Consider the following 23181-nt stretch of genomic DNA (forward strand, 5'->3'; position numbering starts at 1 on the left):
TAAAGCTCACGGCACGGAACGAAAACGCGCCCGCAGGGAAAGCAAAGTATTGTGCGCGGACATGCATGCAGATGCGCAGTCGGTCGCTGCGAACCCGTGCTATCGCTGCGTTGAGGCTTCATTCTGATATGCTCCATTCGGTTATACAGACAGCCCATTATAGGAACACATCTCACACAGTTTACTCTCAGCATTTGCCTAGCTTTCACGCAAGAAGCCGGTTCGGGAGACTCCATTGCGGCGACCGCGCGCAGTGACCGGTGCTCACTATATATATATTCGGTAAAGAGATAGCGTCTGTGAACGATTCTATGCTTTCAGTTTGCCCAAGATTATTATTTTGACAGTACAAAAACTTCCCTCGTTTTGAGAGTACTTAAAGAAATGTCTAGGAGGGCTGCCGCGTTGTGTTTTTATTGAGCGCCGTAATGCCAAACCTCTGAGGATCGCGCCGCGTACTACGCAAAGGAGGCGCTTCCGACAGATGGCGACTCCGTAAGTCCTCGCCCCCAATATCACTGTGCCTGGCACTGCGGAGGAGGTTTCTTAGCACGTGTTGTAGGCATTTGTCCGTAGGCGTGCCGGCATTGCGGGGTGGGGTCGAGTTCACGCTAAGACGCTGGCTGCCGGCGCGGTAAAACAGGGCCGCTATTTTGTAGCGATGCCTCATGCCTTATTCTATGCTATTCTTATCATCCACCACACACGGCCGCCTGATCGCGTTGATAATGTGGGCAGACCGTCGCTCTGACCAGTGGCTAAGCGTGAAAAGCCTGAAAAGGCATCGCTACAAAATACCGGCCCAGGTGAAGCAGTGGGCTAAGTCAGTCGTGGCGGATCATCGGTTTCTCGTGCTGTACGGCGATGTACCTTATAAATAATATCACAGATGTTTCTGTGGGAGCAGTAGCGACCGTAGTAGAGTCAGGGCCGCATATATTGAAAATCTAGAAGGCAGAGCGCCTTAGAAGTCGCGGGGCGCGGTAGTGCTGAACTTAGCGTCACAAGTTGGCGCTGAACGTAATTACATTTATTCAATCGTGTTTTCTTTTACTAATTGTAACAACGTGTCATTATTTCGCATTATTGGCGGCCCCTCCAGGACACCAAAGCAGCAACGGGGGCACCAACGCTAGAACCCGTACTGGTCCGTGGGTTGGGGCTCGCTGTCCGCTATTTTTTATGCGAACGCCCCCTGGCACGCTTCGGCCTCCGCAGCTCCAACCCACGGGTCGCCCTGCTTCCAGCTTATATATATAAATTGTAGCATTGCCATTTGTTGGGCGTGTTGGTAAATTGAAAGCATATTTAGCGCCAGCAAACAAGGACGTAAGGGAGACGACAACACAATGCGCTAACTAATACATAAGCTGGAAGCGGTATACGCGGCGTGCACGCCGATGGCCGCGCCACTGGTGGCGGCCTTGCGCAGAACGCATGGGAGAGGAGCGAGCCGCGCGCCGTAGCACGCCGTAGCACGCCGTAGTTTGTTGCGTCGCTGATAGTGCTTCTCCGTCTTATTTGTGTTTTCAGAGCAAAATAAGCAACACCCTTCGCATGTGTGGGATGGCCAAAGCTGTCGAAGAAGAATTGTTGCAGGGTGGGGGGGCTCAAATACCGGCGAAAACGTGCCGGTGATACGGTTCTAATTATTCCCCGCAAAGCCTCATCAGCAGGAGCAACGGTGGCAATGGATCGTAGCTTCGGCGCGAAATTTCTTGTTCTCATCCTTTCCTTTGTAGCTTCGGTGTTTTTTCTTTTTTATTATTATTTTTTTACTCAATTGTAGTTAGACGGGTAAGCGACGAAGTTCGTCTGCAGTGCAACCTGCGGTTGAAAGGCATTTCGCTAAAGTTCGGAATGCCGTTTGCCGCTTATATTGTTTTCCGCTTCTTTGCCGCGTTGGGCTAGCTAGGCAGCACGACTGCATGAGCGCATTGTTTTGCATGTTAAAGCTACAGAAGTTTGCAAGAACTGAAATTGTTAGTTTTATGTGGCCCGGTAAATCCTCGCACCAGCTGTCGCGCACTTCATGTTTTTACATTTATTTTATGCGTGGCTTCGCCCATGTTTAACTGTTGCTAGTTGCTTCATGCATAACTCTTGATTCTTTTGAGCTGCGAGGTTTTCACCCTGCCTCGTTTGTAAAGGGTATAAATCACGCTGTGTCTTATCGGAATGACACCAAGCAAGTGCTTCTTTAACAGCTTTATTCATTTCGCCCGAGGGCACCTTAGATATTGTGGTTTTTTGGGAAATGTGTTTAGAAAATAGGTAGCTCAGGGCGAGAATTGCTAATAGTTACTGCATATGGTATTTTTGTTCTATTTTTCGCTGATCCATTTTTCGCTGAGTAGTTCGCGTCACATCATCATACCTTGATGCTGTCTGAGCAGACTTAACACGCCGAGTGATTTGTTTGTTTCACAACGTAGTCGCTTCTTGCAAGTGAATTTTGCACTCAGCTGAATTATTTCTTATTATGATTACGCCGCATAGGACTAAGCCCGGCCTTGCCGCCAGCGCTGTATCTAATTTGACTGGCGCTGCTCTGCCTTTAAATATATCATGTGGCCATTCTCTCTAGTAACATTTAAAAAAAGTACTGCAATGTTAGTCACACTATAGCTTTGTACGTTTCCAAGCAGTTCCCTTAGGGAATTTAAAATTGCAAAAACTGCAGCGCGAACGGCAGTTCATCGGCGGTACAGCGCTAACACGCGCTTTTATTAACCCGTGCGTTTGGTGGCTTCGTTGACTATAGTGTACGCGTTTCTATCAATAAATTCGCAATTATTCTACTTCAGGCGACTTTCACTACACTTATTCGGCGGCGTCACATGTATTCATCGGCAGAAAAATCACAACGGTATATGCAGACATCGCACCGTGCGGATTTGTTATCTAAGTCTGCACTAACGACGGGTGCTTATTATTGAGGTACAGAAGCAGCATTACGGCAAGGGTAGAATTAAAGAAAAAAAAAACGGTCGAGACATCGCATTAGTCAACAAAATTTGTCGGCTAGTTTACATGGCTCCACTTCATGTAAATGGTCTTCATGGCGTTTGTCTGCGGGACGCACCTGGCACGTATGTGGACCATGTTGCCCCAAACACCGGTAACACCTTGTTCATACCCGCTCCCACAGAGGTCTGCGTCTTCCCTACAGCTGTCACCGCAGAAGAAGCAGTCTGGCGCCCGAACCAAGGACAAATCGCAGCCGCGAACTTCAGTCACCCTTGCTGCAAAGCGTTGTCGTCTGCTACTGCTCCCACGCGTATTGTTGGAAGCGCCCGCTAGGTGGCTATCAGTGGCGCCTCTATAGGCGGTGCACGCGGCCTAGGCTCGTGTTGGCTGGTGTTGTAAGTCTAAAACGTGGATATGGATACATAAACAACGCGTTCTCAAAGTAAAATCTTCATAAAATGTTTCCATTCACGCATATTACATTTTTACTCACCTACAATGCCTGACCAAGCGAAGAAAGGCAAGAACAGACGACCAACTGTTTCAAAGCGAGCGCGAACCTTGTCATCCGTCTTCCAACTTTAGCGGCCTACTGATACCTTCTTACGTAACATATAGTCGTACAAGCAATAACAAGTTCTCATAGTTAAACAAAACATGTTTTTGCGTAATAATAAAGCTAAAACAGCTTTTCACGTGCTGTTCTAGTAGAAAATGAATCATTGTGACAGACGGAACGGTACTTGCCAAGCGCGTCTTCAAGGTGTCCTGTCTCTACGAGAACGATGCCAATCCGAATCCACAATATACCGGCATTCCCATGCATGCCACAGCGCAGCAGCGCCAGATTTCCCTTTAGGTAATGTAGTGAGAAACTCTATGTGAGAAACTCTATGGTGTCAGCCACACAACTCAACTACAAACAAAATATATTAGTTAGTATTTATTACTTTATTTAGAACCGGTTTCTTATTTCTTGTCTTTTTTTCCTTCTTGCTAACAAGGTGGTTTTGGAGCAGCAGATGATAAGCTCAGCCCATAGAGTTTCTCACTACATTACATGTTGTAGTGAGAAACTCTATGGCTCAGCCAAGCCAAGTTACTCCTTACGGCGTGTTGATAATTTGAAGCACGAGGACGCGGCGATGCGACCGTGTAGCAAATGTGGTTTGTCAGGAGCTGTTCTCAAGCGTCCGAAGACAGTAAGCCAGCTAGGAAAAAAAAAAAAATCTACGGGGCATACGACGGCTTCCTGTAGTGTCTGAAGCGTTCCGCCTGTCTGTTTTCCCGGCAGCAGGCAGAATTTCTGAAACGAATTTCTTCCGCAACTCACCTCCTATTGGCGCTCCAAAGTCGCGTGACAAACTGCCCTAGAAAGGGGGGGGGGGGGATGCCTGCAGGTGTGCCCTAACCTAACCTAACCTAGTTTTGCGAGAGCCTAGATACTGCCTTTATTTAATGATTTAAGATGCGGGTTCGCAGTCGTCCGGCGACAGCCGCACGACTAAGCAATGTTTCACCTCTGATCATTTTTGTTTTGGGGTGATCTGGCACACAAAAAAGGCAATTTCACAGTGCTCAGGCAAATTGCTATAGAAAATTACATGGCGTCTTGATTTCGACTACTTGTTTTTTTAGAGCTATGCCAACCTTGTTTACATCTATCTGCCGTACCTCGACTTGCACAGTCTCGTTAGATCACGTTGAAAGTGACCAGCTTGTAAGCATCAAGGGAAAACAGCGTTACACTTGTACTGCAACTGTCTTTTGATACTATTGTCATACCTGCAGCCGAACCATACTGTTGTGCATGACAAGTTTTGTTTTATGCTGTGTCAGGTGACTAATTGACCTCCTTGCCACAGGGGGATGCACTGTGCAAAGAATGCTTCTATGTCGCCTTTGAGACGGAGGTGCATGAGACGATTGTGCGAGCGCACCTCTTTCAGCCGGGTGATTATGTGGCCATCGCTGCATCTGGAGGCAAAGGTACTCGCGCCATTCCTCACAGCATAATTCTGGAGTAGGTGCAGGCAATGTGTGACATTGGACAAACTCTACAGATAAATGCAGGGGATCATGAAGCCGAAAGTCCTGCGAAATCCTGTTTGGTTGTGAAGAATCATGAAGCATAACTGACACTGACCAAGTTGAAGAAACTATTACTGACTTCACGTTTCAGCCCTTGCATGGGAGCCTTCTTCAGAATATATTGCAAACAAGGCTTCTAAGTGGCATCCAAAACATCAAATTTTAATAATTTCTTTCGTCTTGGTCAACAATAGTATTGTTTCCCTTCACAAAATCAGCAGATGGCTATGTAAGCTGAAACAATGCAACTGCTATGAAGGCACAAATGAAAACATGCTCAACGGGACAAATGCAATATATCACAGTACTTGTCTTATGGGACACGTTTTGTATCCTTGCCTATGTTCTGCCTTTTCATTTGATGTCGTCCTGTTTAGTGTTATCTAGAAACATGACAGTGTGCTGCCATTTCTTGCTCAGCCAACAAATCTCTTATGTGACATCCTCAATAAAGCTGAGAAAGCCAAGGAATTTGTGAGGTCATGCCAGCTTTATTCACAGAGAGCAAGTTTGACTTACCCTAAATTTATAGCATCACTGTTATGAATTTTAAGAAAGCACAGCGAAAAAAACTAAGTAATGTAAAGGTACTCAATGCTGCTATTCATTTTTCACAACAGACCCCTAAATTTCACACAAGGTCAGTGAGCAGTGTGAAAATGTTTATTTATTCTCCACCTCCCCCCCAAATTAAAGCACTTTTAACTGCAATTCAATTTTATTCTGAGAAAAACATTCAAAAGGATACGCATTTTTGTCATACTTTTTCAATTCCCTACATGAAAGAGTGGCAGGCACGTCACCAAGGCATTTTAAAGGTGCAAGAAATGTCAGTGTTGCTGACTGCTAACGCTCTTTTTCAAAAACGTCATAGAAATAGCTTAATTACTGCGCTTGGTACTCAGTCCTAACACGTAACTCTGTAGACAGAAATATAGGTAATCCAATAATGGTAGTGAACTGGCTGCATTGTGATAACGCAGGAAGTTAGGAAAGTTATAAGTTGGACATTATTTGATAATTACCGCGCTTTTAGGAAAGAACTCACAGAAAGCAAGACAGGAGGCTTTGGCAGTTATATCTCATTCATTTCTTCTTTTTTCTTAAATGTGCTCAAAATATACTGCATTGACTGCCTTGTTATGCATGCAGATTCGACTGTGTTGGCATATGTGATGAAGCTGCTCAATGAACGACACAACTATGGGCTTCGGCTTGTGCTGTTGTCGATTGATGAAGGCATTACAGGATACAGAGATGACTCATTGAAGGTATGTGGCCCATTTTCCTCTAACACCCTCGTGTACCTTTAACCATCCCAACAAGAGGACAGAGGGCAAGAAGCAGCATATAGTCACTGGCTTTCTTTTGCTCAAGACTTGGAGCCTTTACACTCTATATTGCTGACTCCCACATCATCCCCTGTCATGGAGCTGCACTATGTACTGCCAACCGCAAATGTTTTTGAAGCGTGGAAGTTGCAGAACAGTTAAATATTCTGGCAGCTTTACCACTTTGTCAAAAATTTTTTATCTCTTAGTGTACGGTTTGGCTATGACATAATCTTCTTCCTTCTTGAATTACATTCTCTGAATACTTTTGTTGTTGGAGCTACAGTTAACAGTAATGAACAACACAGAGCTGGAAGCACTCTTGATTAAAGCACTGCATAGACCCAGGCTTACCTGAAAGCCTGGGCCTGGGTAAAGTGATATTTGGCAGGCCCGGGCATGATGTCCTCGGGCCTGGCCCTGGCTTGGGCCTGAAAACACAGACTCGGGCCCGTTCACTGATGAGCCTAGGCCAGTCTTTCGAGTACATGTGGGCGCTTTGCATAGCTCCAAGGAATTCTGTGTAAGACTGAAGTGACAAATTCAGAAAATTGTCTCTGAATTCCTTTATCAAACAAAATGAAAAAAAGAAGAATGTTCTCATTCGTTTTTGTTTAATGTGTTTTGAAAAAGACTTAGTTATTATTGTTTCTACAGAAAGCTTGCTCTCATGAAAAAAAAGATGTATATATATATATGTAGGTATATATATATATATATATATATATATATATATATATATATATATATATATATTGCCGCGACAACTTGGTCACATTCAAGTTGCGTGCCCTTCTATTGGACCCTGTGCACGCCGTACCGTGTTGTTGTTCAGCAACAGGCAGCAATCTTCGTGGCACGGGCAGCCGGTTGGACCCGGCTCGCATGTGCCACGCGCACGAGGTGTCACACGAGACGGAAGAGGAAGACGGTTCGAGCCCAGTTGGAGAACGCGACTGCCGCGGATTTCTTCACGACCGCAGTGACTTTTACTTGTGGGCACAAGTTCGCCTTTAATAAATATTGTGGCTTATTAACATCGTTACATTTCTGGTGGAGGTGCGGGGTATGAGTCGAAGCCCCACGAACGGAAGTCAACGTAGCCCCGACCACCAGCGAGTCCATCCCGTGGAACTAACACCTGTACACCAGCGGACTAGCCGTCGTCTTCAAGGTGACTCACCCGAATTCGGTCCTCTTTTCTTCATGCCAAGGGAAACTCAGACCACGGACGCCGCCACAATGGCTAGCCAGGCAACACCGGCACAGCTGGTCGTAAGTCAACCTCGCAAGCCGCCAACATTCCATGATGACTCTTTCGAAGACGTGGAAGACTGGTTGGAACTATTCGAGAGAGTGGCGAGCTTTAATGAATGGAATGAGAGACAGAAGCTCCATAACGTATACTTCGCTTTGGAGGACTTCCCGAAAACGTGGTATAAAAACCACGAACCCTCCTTGTCCTCTTGGGAGGAATTTCGACGATAACTGTTAGCAACGTACGCCAGCACGGATCGGAAAGAAAAGGCAGGAATTGCACTTCAAGTTAGGAACCAACTCACAAACGAGAACGTGGCGATGTACATCGAGGACATGTCCCGCCTGTTCAAGCATGCTGATCCAAACATGAGTGAAGATAAGAAGCTGTGCCATCTCATGCGTAGAGTAAAGCAGGAACTCTTTGCAGTTCTCGTCCGCAACCCACCACGCACGGTCGCCGAGTTCAGACACGAAGCAACGACCATCGAAAAGGCGCTCGAACAGCGGGCTCGGCAATACAACCGTGAGGCAAGCTGTGCACCTGCCCATGTCTTCTCTGGAGGCGTTCTAAACGACCTTGAAGCCCTGCGGGAGCTCGTCCGGTCAGTGATCAGGGAAGAGCTCAACAAGCTGCAGACACCTCAGGCTCCAACTGCACTATCTATCATCGACGTTGTCCAGGACGAACTGAGGCAGGTCATACGGGATTCAGACCGTGAGCCACAGCCGATGCGGCGCACCCCAACGTACGCCGACGTACTCAGGCAACCCGCGGTTCACAGTAGTGGAGCAGTTGCGACAACTGTTCCCTACTTGGCGACAGTACGCAGTGCACCTCGTCTGCTGGAACCACCGGCTGCATATCCGCCTTCAGCACGTAGTGCACCTCGTTTTGTGGAACAAAGGCCCCGAAAAAGTGATGTCTGGTGTGACCACAAGCGCAGGCCCCTGTGTTTCCACTGCGGAGAAGCGGGTCACCTGTATAGGTTCTGCCCGTACTGTCAAGTTGGGTTAAGGGGTTTTCCCTTAAGCGCACCATGCCCCTGAGACTGTGAACGGCCAGCGGAGATCGAAGAATACTTGTCGTCGCGCCAAAGCCACGTTACTCCTCGCCAACATCAACCACGATCACCGTCGCCCATGCGCTACCGATCGCCTAGCCCACGTGCGTCTCCAAGATTGCCCAGGCGTCGTTCACCAAGCCCACACCAGGAAAACTGAAGCAAGCGACCTGTGGAGGTGAGGCCGCTGATAACCAGAGTTACGAAGATCCTCCAACGCGGGTCCAGTGCGATGACGAGATAATTCCAGTATACAGGTGCAAGAACGAAACGATTACGTCAGATTTGCGGTTGATAATAGACGGATGCGAGCCTTAGTCGACACCGGCGCTGATTATTTGGTATTAAGCTTCAAGATGGCGAAGCACCTGAAAAAAGTTGTGACGAAGTGGACTGGTCCGCAGATACGCACGGCAGGCGGTTATCTTATTACGCCCCTTGGCCGATGCACCGCAAGACTTACGATAAAAGGCTTCACTTACGTTTCTGACTTTATTGTACTGCCAGAATGTTCACGGGAATTTATATTGGGAATGGATTTTCTACAAGCTAACGGCGCCATAATTAACCTACGTAGGTCCAGTGTGTCTTTCTCGACAAAACAAGCTATACCTGTGGAAGAATCGGAGGAGCTACGTCTCGCTGCACTGCGCGTCGTTGATGATGGCGTAACTGTGCCGCCACGCTGCAGTGTAATGGTTCTTGTGGAGAATGAAAGATTTTCCGACCGCGAAGGCATAGCAGATGGAAACATAGAGCTCCTTTTCAACAAAGGTATTTGCGTGGCTCGGGGCCTTGTTCAGTTAAGCGATGGCCGTGCAAATGTCGCACTTACGAATTTCGGTAATGAATTCCAACACATCGCACAAGGAACAGCTATTGCCTATTTCCACGAGTTCTGTGTAGCGACCGAATTATGCAGCCTAACTACGTCAACTGCCCTGCCAGGGACCTGCAGTGTCGACAGATCAATTACCGTCAACCCAAGACTCCCGGAAGCCCAAAAGAAACAGATATATGCCCTGGTAAAGGATTTTTCTGACTGCTTCTCCACGTCCTCGAAGGTACGGCGCACGTCTGTTGTGAAGCACAGAATCATAACAGAGGACGCCACAAGACCGGTATGCCAGCACCCGTATCGTGTCACCAAAAGAAAGGGAGATCATCAAGAAGCAAGTAGAGGAGATGCTTTCAGAGGACGTTATTCAGCCTTCCAGCAGTCCATGGGCGTCTCCCGTAGTGCTTGTTAAGAAAAAAAATAACACACTTTGATTCTGCATCGACTACCGTAAATTGAACAGCGTAACTAAGCGGGATGTATATCCCTTTCCGCGTATCGACGATACGTTAGATCGGCTCCGATGTGCAAAGTTTTTCTCCTCCCTGGATCTCAAGAGTGGATATTGGCATATAGAGGTGGATGAGCGGGACCGGGAAAAGACAGCATTCGTAACCCCTGATGGCCTCTACGAATTTAAAGCGCTTCCATTCAGCCTCTGTTCCGCGCCTGCAACGTTCCAGCGAATGATGGACACTGTGCTCGCAGGATTAAAATGGCAGTCGTGCTTAGTGTATTTGGATGATGTGGTCGTATTTTCCACCACATTTGACCAACATCTAGAGCGCCTGCGACTAGTACTAGGAGCTATCCGCGCAGCAGACTTGACAATTAAACCGGAAAAATGTAAATTCGGCTTCGATGAACTTCGGTTTCTCGGACACATCATCAGTGCTGAAGGCGTTCGGCCAGATCCCGAAAAGACAGCAGCTGTTGCGAGGTTCCCGACACCCACAGACAAAAAGTCAGTGCGAGTTTTTTTGGGTTTATGCGCATACTACAGAAGATTTGTAGAAAACTTTTCAAAGATTGCTGAGCCCCTTACAATACTAACAAGAGAAGATCAACTTTTCATGTGGGAAAAGGAACAACAAGACGCCTTTGACGAGTTAAGGAAACGCCTGCACGCTTCTCCAATCCTTGCCCATTTTGATGAGACAGCCGACACTGAAGTTCATACTGATGCAAGTAACGTCGGCCTCGGTGCCATACTAGTACAGTGGAAGAACGGCCAGGAGAAAGCAATAGCTTATGCCAGCCGTAAGCTCTCGAAAGCAGAGGCAAACTACTCAGCAACCGAGAAAGAGTGTCTTGCAGTCATTTGGGCAATATGTAAATTTCGACCCTACCTCTATGGCAGACCATTCAGAGCAGTAAGTGATCACCATTCGATCTGCTGGCTGGCGAATCTCAAGGATCCATCCGGACGACTAGCAAGATGGAGCCTTAGGCTTCAAGAGTATGATATTACTGTCGTATACCGATCCGGGAGGAAACACAGCGATGCCGACTGCTTGTCACGCACACCAGTCGAAACTACTGTGTCAGAAGAAGAGGATTTCCCATTCCTTGGCAATGTTGACACGTCACAAATCACCCAACAACGAGATGACCCAGACTTGCTTCCACTTATACAGCGCCTGGAGGGACTCGACGTTCAACTCCCGCGTATTTTCTCTAGAGGACTATCCTCGTTCTGTATGCGAGCAAATGTCCTCTACAAGAGAAACTTTGAGAACAGCGAGACAAAGTTTTTACTTGTCGTGCCCACAGCTATGCGAGAAGAAATTTTGCATGTGTGTCACAATGAACCGACATCTGGGCACATGGGCGTGAGCCGTACATTCGCCAGGATTCGTCTGAAATACTACTGGCCTAAGTTATTAGCATCAGTGCAGCACTACGTCAAGACTTATCGCAAGTGTCAAAGGCGCAAGACTCCATCCGTAAAACCGGCAGGCCTCCTCCAGCCAATAGAGCCACCAAAAGCCCCATTCCAACAAGTCAGTATGGATCTCCTTGGACCCTTCCCAACATCATCTTTAGGCAAAAAGTGGATATAGTTGTGGCCACGGACTATCTGACCCGTTACGCAGAAACTGATTCCCTGTACAATGCAACGGCTGTCGAAGTTGCAAAATTCTTTGTCAACAATATCGTGCTCAGGCATGGCACTCCCACAGTTGTTATTACCGATCGTGGAACAGCCTTTACTGCGGACCTAATGAAATGCTTGTTGCAAATGACACATACTGATCATAGGAGAACTACGGCTTACCACCCTCAGACAAACGGTTTAACTGAACGCCTCAACAGAACACTGACTGACATGCTTTCGATGTATGTCGACGTTGAACATAGGCTGTTGGACGAAATTTTGCCGTACATCACCTTCGCATATAATACGGCCGCTCAAGAAACAACACGAGTCGCTCCCTTTGAACTTGTATTCGGCCGAGCAGTAACCACAACTTTGGATGCTATGTTGCCGTTAGATGAAGAAAATAACTCATCTGACCTCGATGATTTCTTGCAAAGAGCCGAGGAGGCACGACAGATGGCAAGGTACCGAATACGCCGCCAACAACGCATACACTCCAGCCGGTACAATCAGTGCCGTAGTGAAGCTCATTATCAGCCCAGTGACAAGGTGTGGGTATGGACCCCAGTGTGACGCCGTGGACTGTCTGAAAAGCTTCTGTGCCAATACTTCTGTGCAATACTTCGTTGTATAAGCGACGTGACTTACGAAGTGAAATCCGCTGGACACGAGAGCCCAAGACGGCGCAACTCTACGGAAGTTGTGCATGTTGTCCGCATAAAACCCTACCAGGAAAGGTCATGAACAAAAAAAACGAAAAAAAAAAAAACGTGAGAGCCCACAGCAACCCATACTTCCTCTCACGCATCGGGCCGATGCGGTAAGGAGGGGGATAATGCCGCGACAACTTGGTCACATTCAAGTTGCGCGCCCTTCTATTGGACCCTGTGCACGCTGTACCGTGTTGTTGTTCAGCAACAGGCAGCGATCTTCGTGGCATGGGCAGCCGGTTGGACCCGGCTCGCATGTGCCACGCGCGCAAGGTATCACGCGAGACGGTTCGAGCTCAGTTAGAGAACGCGACTGCCACGGATTTCATTACAACACACACACACACACACGCACGCACGCGCGCGCACACACACACACACACACACACACACACACACACACACACACTAAGAACTGCTCTTGACAGAGTCTCACTGTTACTGCTTTTGTGATTCAAAGATTTTATCGCTCTCGATACGATTACTTCATTGCATTGCGTCATTTCGCCGCCTTTAATTTATTGCACCACATTGAGGAATGCTTTATGGTCGCTGCAGTACACATTTATGGCTTCCACTTTAGCCGTATACACAGTGTTCACCATAGACAATAAATTTATACATGGGTGGATGTCTCATTTTCCCTTTATTAATGTGAATTGGTTCGTTGTGGGCAGGTCGAGTATGGCAGCTTATTTTCTATGTTCAGTGCTTTCTTGCTCAATGTAGAATAAGTACTTTTAAACTTTCAATTGCTTTGCGGCTAATGTAACTTTTAAGTTTTTGTTGCTGTAAGAACTACTTGCAAGAGCCACTTTGTTGCGATAGCATTTAGTACCATTGAGGCCTGGTCTTGTCGCCGCCATTGTGCTGTCGCAGTGTCTGTGTGCATGCGTGGCTCGCGCTTGCAACTTTGGGAGGAGTATTAGTGTTGCAAAGCATGCTTACTGCAAAAGCATCAAAGTGAAGTCATGCCAAGTCACCCTCACACAGGGTATGAGACCAGGCTAGCTGGTGCTCCATCTTGTTCTGCATTGCGTAACAAGATGGATTACCATCGCGCTGTGCTTATTCTGCTTTGCTGGAGCCAGGGCAGTGTTTTGGCTTTCTCTTCTGACATGAGCGTTGTGTGCACATACACTAGCAATCCTGCTGAGCAGCATTCTGTTTACCAAATCTTAGTGCGTACACTAGTATGATTGGAAAGGATAGTAAAAACCAAGCTAAATCTAGTGCTGACAAATGCAGTTTTCCTAGTTTTCCATCAGTCTCATCACGTGCACCATCAATGTGCGACGCCGGTAAGGACATTTCTGATGTTCCTCATCGTGCCAGCTTTGTCACACGGCTTGTGTGTGCTAGCTCGCTGTTCCTGCTGGATATGCAGCAGGTGTCTCGCATGCTGCATCGCACAATTTTGACACTGTGTATTGTTAGAACACTGTGCGAGAAGCTCTTGCGCAAAGTTAAATTTTGTTATCGATGTGAATGCTTCGCCTTTGCGCAAGACTGCCATTTCTCTGAATGATTATTGGTGTTTACTTTTTCTTTTTTGGAAGGTTGCCCTTAGGCATGGTACAATTCACGACACAAATACAAGAAGGGGTGCCAGATGTATACGAACAAGTTTGTCTTGTGCATAAATTCTAGCGAGGATCAGAGAAACGGCCCATGTATTTAATGGTGCAAGTCCTTGGTGTTTGCAACATACAGTGCACACAGGAGTTATAAATAAATATTCTGGCAGAACTAATCTACAGTGACCATCCAAGTATGTGAATAGCTAGAATGTGTCATGTATGTGGTGTGCAAGGCCTCTCTCTCACACTGCTGGTTGGATGGATGGATGTTATGAGCGTCCCCTTTGGAACGGGGTGGTGGGTTGCGCCACCAAGCTCTTGCCCACTGGACACACTGCACCTTCTGGTGGTGCTGCCATGAAGTAGCACAATGGCACATACACAGTGATCTAAGTTGGTGTCAAAGAGGCTCATTGAAGAGTGGTACATACCCACGGGAACAGCCCATATTTTTTGACTGCACTACTTTTGAGATCGGCCCACATATTTGGATTGCACTATCTTTGGGATCGGCCTACCTTCTTTTTGGGTTAGCTAGACAGCTAATAGCCAGAAAGAAAACTGGTCTGACAATGCGAAGAATGTTATTGGCCCTGCAAAAATTTTTTAAACCAGCCTTTGCCCTTGTCAACCTTTTCATGTTAGCTCTACATGTGCTCCCTTGGAAAAAGTTTTTCACAATGTTTTATTGCCACTGCAGTTTTATGGTAATGTCTCTAGGTGTACAACCTAAGCAACATTTTTATAGCATGTACACTGATTTCTTCCGGCGTGCCCTGGCCTGGTCATGCAGGCACAGGCTCGGGCCAGGGCCAGATTTGGAGCCACAGGCTTGGGCTGAAAAAGTCGACCCATCCAGTGCTCTACCCTGAATTAGAAACATTGCTGACGTGTGCCGTTTCATACGACATTATAACGAAAATTCTGGGACATTCAGTGTTCTTGAATACTTGAGTATTTGGATGTATTACGTATGGCAAACTAATCTGCATTTTTGCCTGCTAGGGCAGTGACTGTGTCAGCGACCTAAATTTTAATTTTCACAATTTTCTGAAGTCCTAAAACTGTATGTCATCCATATGCAGACTGTCGAGCGCAACCAAGAGCAATACGGCATTCCATTGGAGGTGTTGTCATACAAGGTCAGTTGGGCTTCTACAATGAATTCTTTCACATTCTACATTCAATTTAATTTTAAGCTCAATCTAGGACTTTTCATGTAGACAAGTTCGGTCAACAGTGGTGTTGCTTTCTTGGGAATTGGAATTGTCTCGAGAGATGCACAAATAAATATCTTATAAAATGGCACTGCTTGAAAAAGAGAGCGGCAGTATTTTGCCATTTATATAAGTTCACTCTTACAATCCATTACAGTAGCATTTCACAAATAAATAGAAAAAGAAAAGCAGGAAACGATAATATGTGAAAAAATTTATGGTGGATGAAGGAAGTGCATGGACTATCGCACGTGCCCACAATATTTGCCTAATGGACCTGTCAATAAATGAGTGGTTATAATGTTCACAACTTTGCAGTAATGTAACAGAATGCATAACTGGGCTAGTTGGTTTACTTGAATCTTGAAACTAAAAGCGCACAAAGACGAGACCGAAGAGAGCGGACAGGACAAGGCGCTTCATCCGTCCTGTCCACTCTCTTCGTTCTCGTCTTTGTGCGCTTTTACAGTTTCAGTTTGCAGTAATGTTTGCAGTAATCTTGGCTTTTACATCCAATAGCTTAAATTGGTAAGCTGACCATCATCAAGGGTTGCAGAGAGACCACTGAACATAAAAAGCAAGATTACTGCAATGTTGTGGAATTTGGTAACCTCATATTCACTGTGTGCATATGTGTGTGCATGCGTGTATATGTGCAAATATCATGACATATAGGGAAATTATTTGAACTGGTTGGAAATGTAGTTGTATCAACAAGGTTTTACTTTGTTTGTGTTGGTGTAACTTGTAACTCAAGTGATTGACAGGCTTGCATGCACATTAATTGCCTAGGAAAGGGTTCAGGTGACATATGACTGGTTATTTGCTGAAATAACGGCATGATATTTAATCTGATGCGATATACTTCTCCACTGCTGAACTAAGTCTGGCCAGTCTGAAGACAAACTCGTCTCTGTTAGCAAGACGGGAGTTCACATACATTTAATTAATTCGCTGGAAGCCTTGTTTTTGCAGGCCTCTGTACTTCTCTGTTGTCTTGCAGGACCTCTATGGCTGGAGTATGGATGAGATTGTGGCCCAGATTGGGCGCAGGAACAACTGTGAGTTTTTTACAAAGGAGTGAAATAGTGTGCCTCATTGGTGTAACATGCAAGCTATGAGCTAGACAGAGGTGAGGCATGTAAGAGTGAGCACAATGTAATAACTGTTTATTTGCTTAACCCATGTGCCAGGAGAAAGTTTGCGAAGAAAGTGTCGTTCTAGAAAGGAATTGAGGTTTAATCTTAAAAACCTAAATGTCGAAAGTATTACTGTGCGCTGAAAGGAGAGAGGAGAGAAATGTCTTCCGAAAAGAAAAGGTTTGCCCTATAATCATAAGTTGACATTACACCATGTTCAGTGCAGCCAAATTTGTTTGTGTATCTGCTCATGAAGGTGCACTTCATATTTTTTTAATTGTGTCTTGCAAGGGTTATACGCTTTTTCAAGAGTGCTCTGCGCATGCAGGCGCAGTGGTATTCTTGTGCTGTTGTAACGAGCACCGTGAAGTCTGAAGAGAGCTGATCAGCCAAAGCTTCTTGTTGGTGCTGCCTAAGAGCACATGTTTTGACTTTGCGGTGTTGAAAGTGGAGGTATCCGATTTGTTACCATCATGGCTCTTGTAGGCACTTTCTGTGGAGTGTTTCGTCGACAGGCGCTTGACCGCGGCGCAGCGAAGCTCGGCGTGAACAAGATGGTCACAGGTGAGCTTTCAGATGCAGTCATATTGATGTATTTTATTGAGTTGAGACTTATTTGGGTAACAGGAAGGAAGATTGGGCTAAGTATTTCTCATTCTGCAAAGCTGCATGGCGATTTCAATGTTTAAATGTCTTTTTAATGCTGGCTTGTTGCTAACAGTGAAACAGACAAATGCGGACACCACTCATGTGATTTACTTGTCTTGTATTTTCATTTATTTCACACTATTTGGCCAATTGTGCGACAAACATTTATTGAATGCTTTTTAGAATACCTGCCATTTCAGACATGCTCAATAACAGTCAAGCCTCAATTTAATGAATAATTTGACAGAATACTTTTTCTCATTTTGAAGTTCTAAGTTGTTGTTTCCTACTTCTAATTACTGTTTTCCAAAGCTGCTTTGTCAGCTAAGATCTTGTAAACAGAACATTTCTCTGACACATTTCCTCTTATATATACAGCCGAATGTCGATATAATGAAGCCATACTTAGAGTGAAAAACTTCGGTAAATCGTGAATTTCTTTAATTCGAGGTTTGAAAGCTTCAGAATTAAAAACAACTTCACAAATTTCCAAAGCATTCCTGGTGGATAGTATTTTGTTAGTAACTGCTTATAAACAAATTGCAAGAAGGTCGGGTCATAATAGTGCGGTTATGAGCACCAGCGCATGCGGTGGAGATCACGCTAGAAGCGAGTGAGTGAGTGAAAACTTTATTGAGCTCTAGTAATTGTGTTCTTCTGCGGCTGGGATGGATTCTTCAGGGGTGTCTTCCTCCTTGTGTCTTCCCCGGAGGTCTTCACCCGCTGCTTCATCCGTCCTCTCTCGCAATGGTCGGCTGCCCTCAGTCCAGGGCTCCACTGGCTTCTGCTGTCCGTCGTGCAAGCCGCACCAGACCTAGCTGGTCTTCGCAGTGGGCGCTAGACAGCAGTTTCTCCCATTGCTCCACACTTAGGTGTGATATGATTGTACTACGTCAGTTTGTTGACATGCCCATGTTATGTGGTATAATGTGGGTTTCTCATTGCACTATGGACATTTGTCCTTATATAGTGTGGTGTGCATTTTACTTAGCACTTTAAGGTTAGGGTACGACCCTGTTTGTAGTTGTCTCCATGTGACAGCTTCGTCCCTGCTAAGGGACTTGTGCCGCGGGGAGTACCACTTCCTGCTGCCACTGTAACTGTCTAAAATGGCCGAGTACTCTCAGGGTACAGGCAAGGCTGTTGACGTTAGACGCTGTGGGGTTTTTGGCTCTCGCGGCGTTTTTCGGGCTCTCGCGATGGTTGTGTGGAGCCATTGCGTTGTGTTGCCGGGGGCTCCGTGTCCCTCTCCTCCTTGCCTGGCCGGGGTGGCAGCAGGTCATAAAACACTGTCACTCTGCTGTCATCCCGCCCATGGCAAGGTCAACAGGCTTTCCCCATTGGCCGACATTTTGGCGGGATTCGGGCCCTGCTTGCGTGCACTCCGGGTAAGCGCGCGCAAGACGGGGACCCGGTGAGACCACATCGGGGCGTCTGAAGGTGCGTACGTGTTCCTCTCTGCCGGCGGCGGCCCCCCTTTGTCCGCCACCGGCCGATGGTTACTTCGGCTCGTCGGGGTCCCGGCCTCGCGGGCGCGCGCGCACTCTTCTGTCGTCTCGATGTCCTGAGGCAGCGTCTGCCGATCGTGCCCCCGTCTGTTCGTCTGTCGTTTCTCTCTATTTCCCTTTTCTCTGCTGTGGGGTGCGCGATGGCAGGCGCTGACCGAAGGATAGGCAGCCTCTTACTGCTGGGTTCTTTGTTCTTTGTTTCTCTCTCTGTAGCGGTGCGCCGTTAGCGGCCACCGGCGACCATTTGGCTATGTTTTGTGTAACTAGCTTCATATTCGGACGTGACGTTAAAACAGATGTTTCTATTGAGTCCCAGCTCAATAAATGTTCTTTATGACTTCTCGAGAGATTTGCCTAGGGTCTCCTTTGCTGCGCGCGCGGTCTCGCCTTCCCCTAAGCTGTGGGGTCGGCGGGGCGCGTACGCGCGCAGCTGCGCGTCGGCACACGGAGCGGGCCGGAGCAGGCGCGGGCGCGCGGTGCCCTGCATGCATGGCGGCTCGGAGTGCTCGAACCCGCGGTGGTCGTCCGGCGCGCGCGGAATCGGAGCGTGCGCGCCGTGAGCGTCGCAGGTGAAGACCACAACGCTCAGTAATTAGTGTACTCTCAAGCTATCCTGTCCGCCTCTTGGTTCCCTGCCACCCCCGTATGTCCCGGTACCCATACGAGCTTGTGTGTGATCGCTTCGCGTGGTTCCGTGCCTGTTTGTTGTTGCGTTTCATAGTCTACTGAGCAGAGTACACGGAGTGCTCAGTGACTGATTCTGCCATGCAAGTAATTGCGGCAGGCTGTTTGCAAGTCCGAGAGTATTGTTAGCGACTGTCCGATCCGATAGCTTTCCGCTCCCATTAGAGCAACGGCCACTTCTTCAGCCTCAACTACCGTGCAGTCTTGCAGCGAAACATCGGTTCTCTCTCGTAGCGCCGAGTCGACCATATTTGCTGCTGCATTAATGCAGCAGCAACGATGGTTGTTCGGGGAGCAATGCATTGACGGGGCTCATGGCGGCCGAGATTTGTGTCTGTTGCGTTGTGCAGTGCCGTAAATCTTGGATGCCATGGCTGACCGCAGCCAGCACATGCTAATTAAACACAAAGTGTAAAAAGCTATGGGTATTCATCCTGAGCAAAAAAAGAAAATGAAAAAAAAGTCAGTCTTGCCAGAAAGGCAGAGCATTGATGACGTTAGCAAACAGACAACTACGCAAGGTAAGGTTCGTAGTTTTGTCAGTGTCACACGTGCTCAGGCACACATTAACATATCTCGCTCGATGACCACGGACTCGCAGTCACAACGCGAGCGAGCGCTTCACACCATGTCTTCGAAACTTCAGACTGCCAACACTAGACATGTGGGAACAACAAAGTGCGCGTGAAGGCGCCAACCATTTTGACTCGACCTTTGCACTTGCCACGTAGAGAGTATACACATGAGAGGAGGAGACGTGTGCATTCCTGCCCCCCACCCCTCATCGTGTGCTTTATCGCGTTACCCTGCGTTCACTCCCTCCCCATACCTCTTGTGCAGTAGGCATTGTCAGGTCACGTGTTTCTCCAACTGCTGCGAGCTGCCACGTGCTCCGCTGCCTGCAAGTTGTTTACCAATGCAACAAACAGTGCAGCGGCATTTCCAGCCTCCCACGTACTGGCACACCCGCTTTGACAGCAGTTTTGCCACTCAGACTTTTCATGCAGAAAGATGTTTGAAATAACTTTTGCCTCGGCCGACATTTTTATAGTTTTTTTGCTAGATGAACTAACGGCTCCAAATTCATGCTTGAGATGGCCGAAAACTCCGTTAAATCGGAACCATGTCATGAAATTACTTTGTTAAATTACAAAAGAAAATACAAGGTTTTCAATGTAACTAAGATCGGGAAATGAAAATAGTTTGTTATATCACGAATTTTGTTACGTCGAGGTTCATTATATCGAGGTTTGAGTGTAGAGATGTTTTTAAAACTTGGCAGTAATTATTTTACTTATATCTGTTATTGCTACATGGTGGTTCGTTCTCCACAGGCATGAATGTTTATTTGTTCTGGCCTTCCTCATGCGCTTGGTGGCAATATTGTCTCATGCAATTTACACAAATGTTGTGCTATGAATTTGTAAACAGCATACTTTGTAGTGGTTAGGCAACTTATTATTGCTTGGTGTTATGCACTTTGTTTGCTCTCATCCTTTTATTACTGCTTTACCCTGAACTATCTTTCCAGTCTTACCACGAGATAAACAGCCAACTACTATAACTATCTCTTTTGTAGCTTTTGTACAGCATTGGAGACAACTGTGTTGTCTAATTTTAGCACTGAAAGAAATTGAGATGCCATCTTGAAGGTGCCTGCTCATCATAAAACAAACATGATTGAATGGATTAATTTGTGTTGTCGTCTTGAGTTTGAGTCCTTAACTGGTTGAACCACAGCTGATTCATGCGGCCCTGCATCTTAGATGTGCACAGCAAATTAAATAAAGAACACAAACGAAGGCAGAAACCCCAACAGTGTTTAGGCTTGTGTTCATCTTTGTGTCCTTTGCGTCGCATATCTTAGATGTGGCATTACCTGCTCGCTCCATTTGTTGCTCTATTCATCATTCGCCCTTCTTGCACAGTTATCTAAGGACATGAACAAATGTCAACAACATTTTTCTGCAGTAAGAGCAACTAATGATGTCTTTTCTTTACAGGGCACAATGCGGACGACATTGCAGAAACTGTCGTTATGAATGGTGGGTGGTAGCAAACATGTACATATGTTCTTGTATTATTACAGCACTTTGCACATAAACCCTTGCAGATTTTTTCGAGTATCTAAAGACATTTTAGGACCTGCTCGCCGCTAAAGTGTCTTTTTTTTGTCTTTCGTCGCTAGATGATTAGGACAGATGGAGCATAGTGGAAAAAGTGTGTACAGTACTACAGTAGACTCGTTTTAAGAGAAAATTTGTTATACGAAATTTTCTGATAAACTGAACAATTTGGCAACATTTTTTAGTTTTCGATAAATTCAATTCACTTCTGTTAAGAGGTCCTGAACCACCCCTCGGGTTTGGTGAAAATACGCAGTCCACGTATAGCATACGCTGGTATGAACATTTCAGCCAAATTTTGCAGTAGTGTGTGACACATAGAGCTCGCAAGTGGAGTGCTGTCACCTTTTTCTCGACGCTCTCTTTTCAACAGAAGCCTGCTCCTCACTCTTTTTGGGCTGCTTTATTTCATAATATTGATGCGAGATAGGCTGGCACCTGCGGTCTCCGGCCACTTTAACGAGAACGACGAAGTACGTACTGGTACCCACGCTGTCCAAGTGTCAACCTTTTTTTAAGAGAACACCATTTTGTCAACAACTCGCTTGTTAACTTCATGGCATTTTTTTGGTGCAGGTGCTGAGTACGTAGATGATATGATTGCTGGAGCATACCACAGACACAAGCCCAGCGAATAGCTGAACACAGGGACTCCAGCCATAGCACAGTCTGCTACCTAAGCGTTTGAGGACGATGAATCCACCATCTTCCACAGTTACCACAACAGCGCAGTGCATCGTCGATCAGCTCTGGATGCCAGATTTGTTTCAAGGAGGCATTTTTGAAGATGCTGATGAATGGCTAGACCGCTTTGAACGGGTCACGAACTTTAATGGCTGGTTCCAGGAGCACAAGCTATGCAATGTGTATTTTGTTCTCAAAGATTGCACAAGGACGTGTTTCCAGAACCACGAAGCGACGTTGACATCATGGGACAAATTTTGTCGGCAGTTTATCAACGCCTACGTTAGTGTGAACAGAAAGAAGAAAGTAGAATTGGCGATCCAGACAATAGTTCATAGCTTGAATGAGAGCATTACCGCTTATGTGGAAGACATATCTCGGCTCTTGAACTGTGTGGACGCTGCTAAGGCTGAAGATAAAAAGGTATGTCACCTAATGTAAGGTGTCAAGCAAGAAATCTTTGCCGGCCTCATTCACAACCTGCCGACCACAATTGGGACTTTCTCGTTGAAGCCATAATTATGGAAATAGCCCTTCAACAGCGTGCCAGACAGTACAACCGCGATGTCATGGTTCCAAGTAACCTCGCCGCTGTCACTCTAGGCAACGACGTCGGTGCCTTCTGTGAGCTGATCAAGGCTGTCATCAGGGAGGAACTCCAGAAGATAGGAACTCCAGAAGATGCGGGCAGCCAACCTGCCCCATGGCTGAAATGGTACGTGCTGAAGTCAGGCAGGCCATGCAAGTTTCTGAACGGTACGAGGCACCGCAGTAGCAGCAGCAGCAGCATGTTACTTATGCGGAGGCTGTGCAGCGCCCTCCGCTGTGCAATACCTCTACCCTCGTACACCTCGCTGAACAAATGGAAGTAGGCTTTAGGCTTCGCAGTTCACCATCCTTTGCTGAAACATGACTGAGGAAGAGCAACATCTAGTGAACACTGGACCACCAGCCTTTTTATTATCATTGTGGCAAAGCTGGACACATCTACAGGACGTGTACTTACCGCCAAGTGGATCTCCGTGGGTTCTCTCCAAACGCACCTCGTTTGGACCTGGTCCACGACATGGTGAGCGACCCGTGGAGATCGAGAGCTTCCTCACGAGCCATCGTAATTCATTTGAGGAACGACTACATGAACCTTGTTCGTTGCCTTGAACCTTGTCGCCTGCTCGATACCGGCTGCCAAGTCCAGCCTTCTCTTGTGGCACTCCTAGGTGCCGTTCACCCAGC

At 46.7% G+C, this 23181-nt stretch overlaps 1 protein-coding gene across 1 annotated transcript in view; it reads left to right on the forward strand.

The window, feature by feature from the left end:
• Ctu1 (Cytosolic thiouridylase subunit 1) overlaps nt 1-23181 on the forward strand; it is an 82799-nt gene that overhangs the window by 757 nt on the left and 58861 nt on the right. Inside the window, exons 2-8 of the mRNA XM_050179578.2 lie at nt 4104-4172; nt 4836-4959; nt 6214-6332; nt 15028-15084; nt 16163-16220; nt 16785-16862; nt 21142-21183. Coding sequence (XP_050035535.1) covers nt 4116-4172; nt 4836-4959; nt 6214-6332; nt 15028-15084; nt 16163-16220; nt 16785-16862; nt 21142-21183 — 535 coding nt within the window. The 5' untranslated portion in view covers nt 4104-4115. The remainder of the gene's footprint in view (nt 1-4103; nt 4173-4835; nt 4960-6213; nt 6333-15027; nt 15085-16162; nt 16221-16784; nt 16863-21141; nt 21184-23181) is intronic.

This window comes from Dermacentor andersoni, chromosome 5, assembly GCF_023375885.2.
Source record: "Dermacentor andersoni chromosome 5, qqDerAnde1_hic_scaffold, whole genome shotgun sequence".
In the NCBI taxonomy this organism is placed as follows: Eukaryota; Metazoa; Arthropoda; class Arachnida; order Ixodida; family Ixodidae; genus Dermacentor; species Dermacentor andersoni.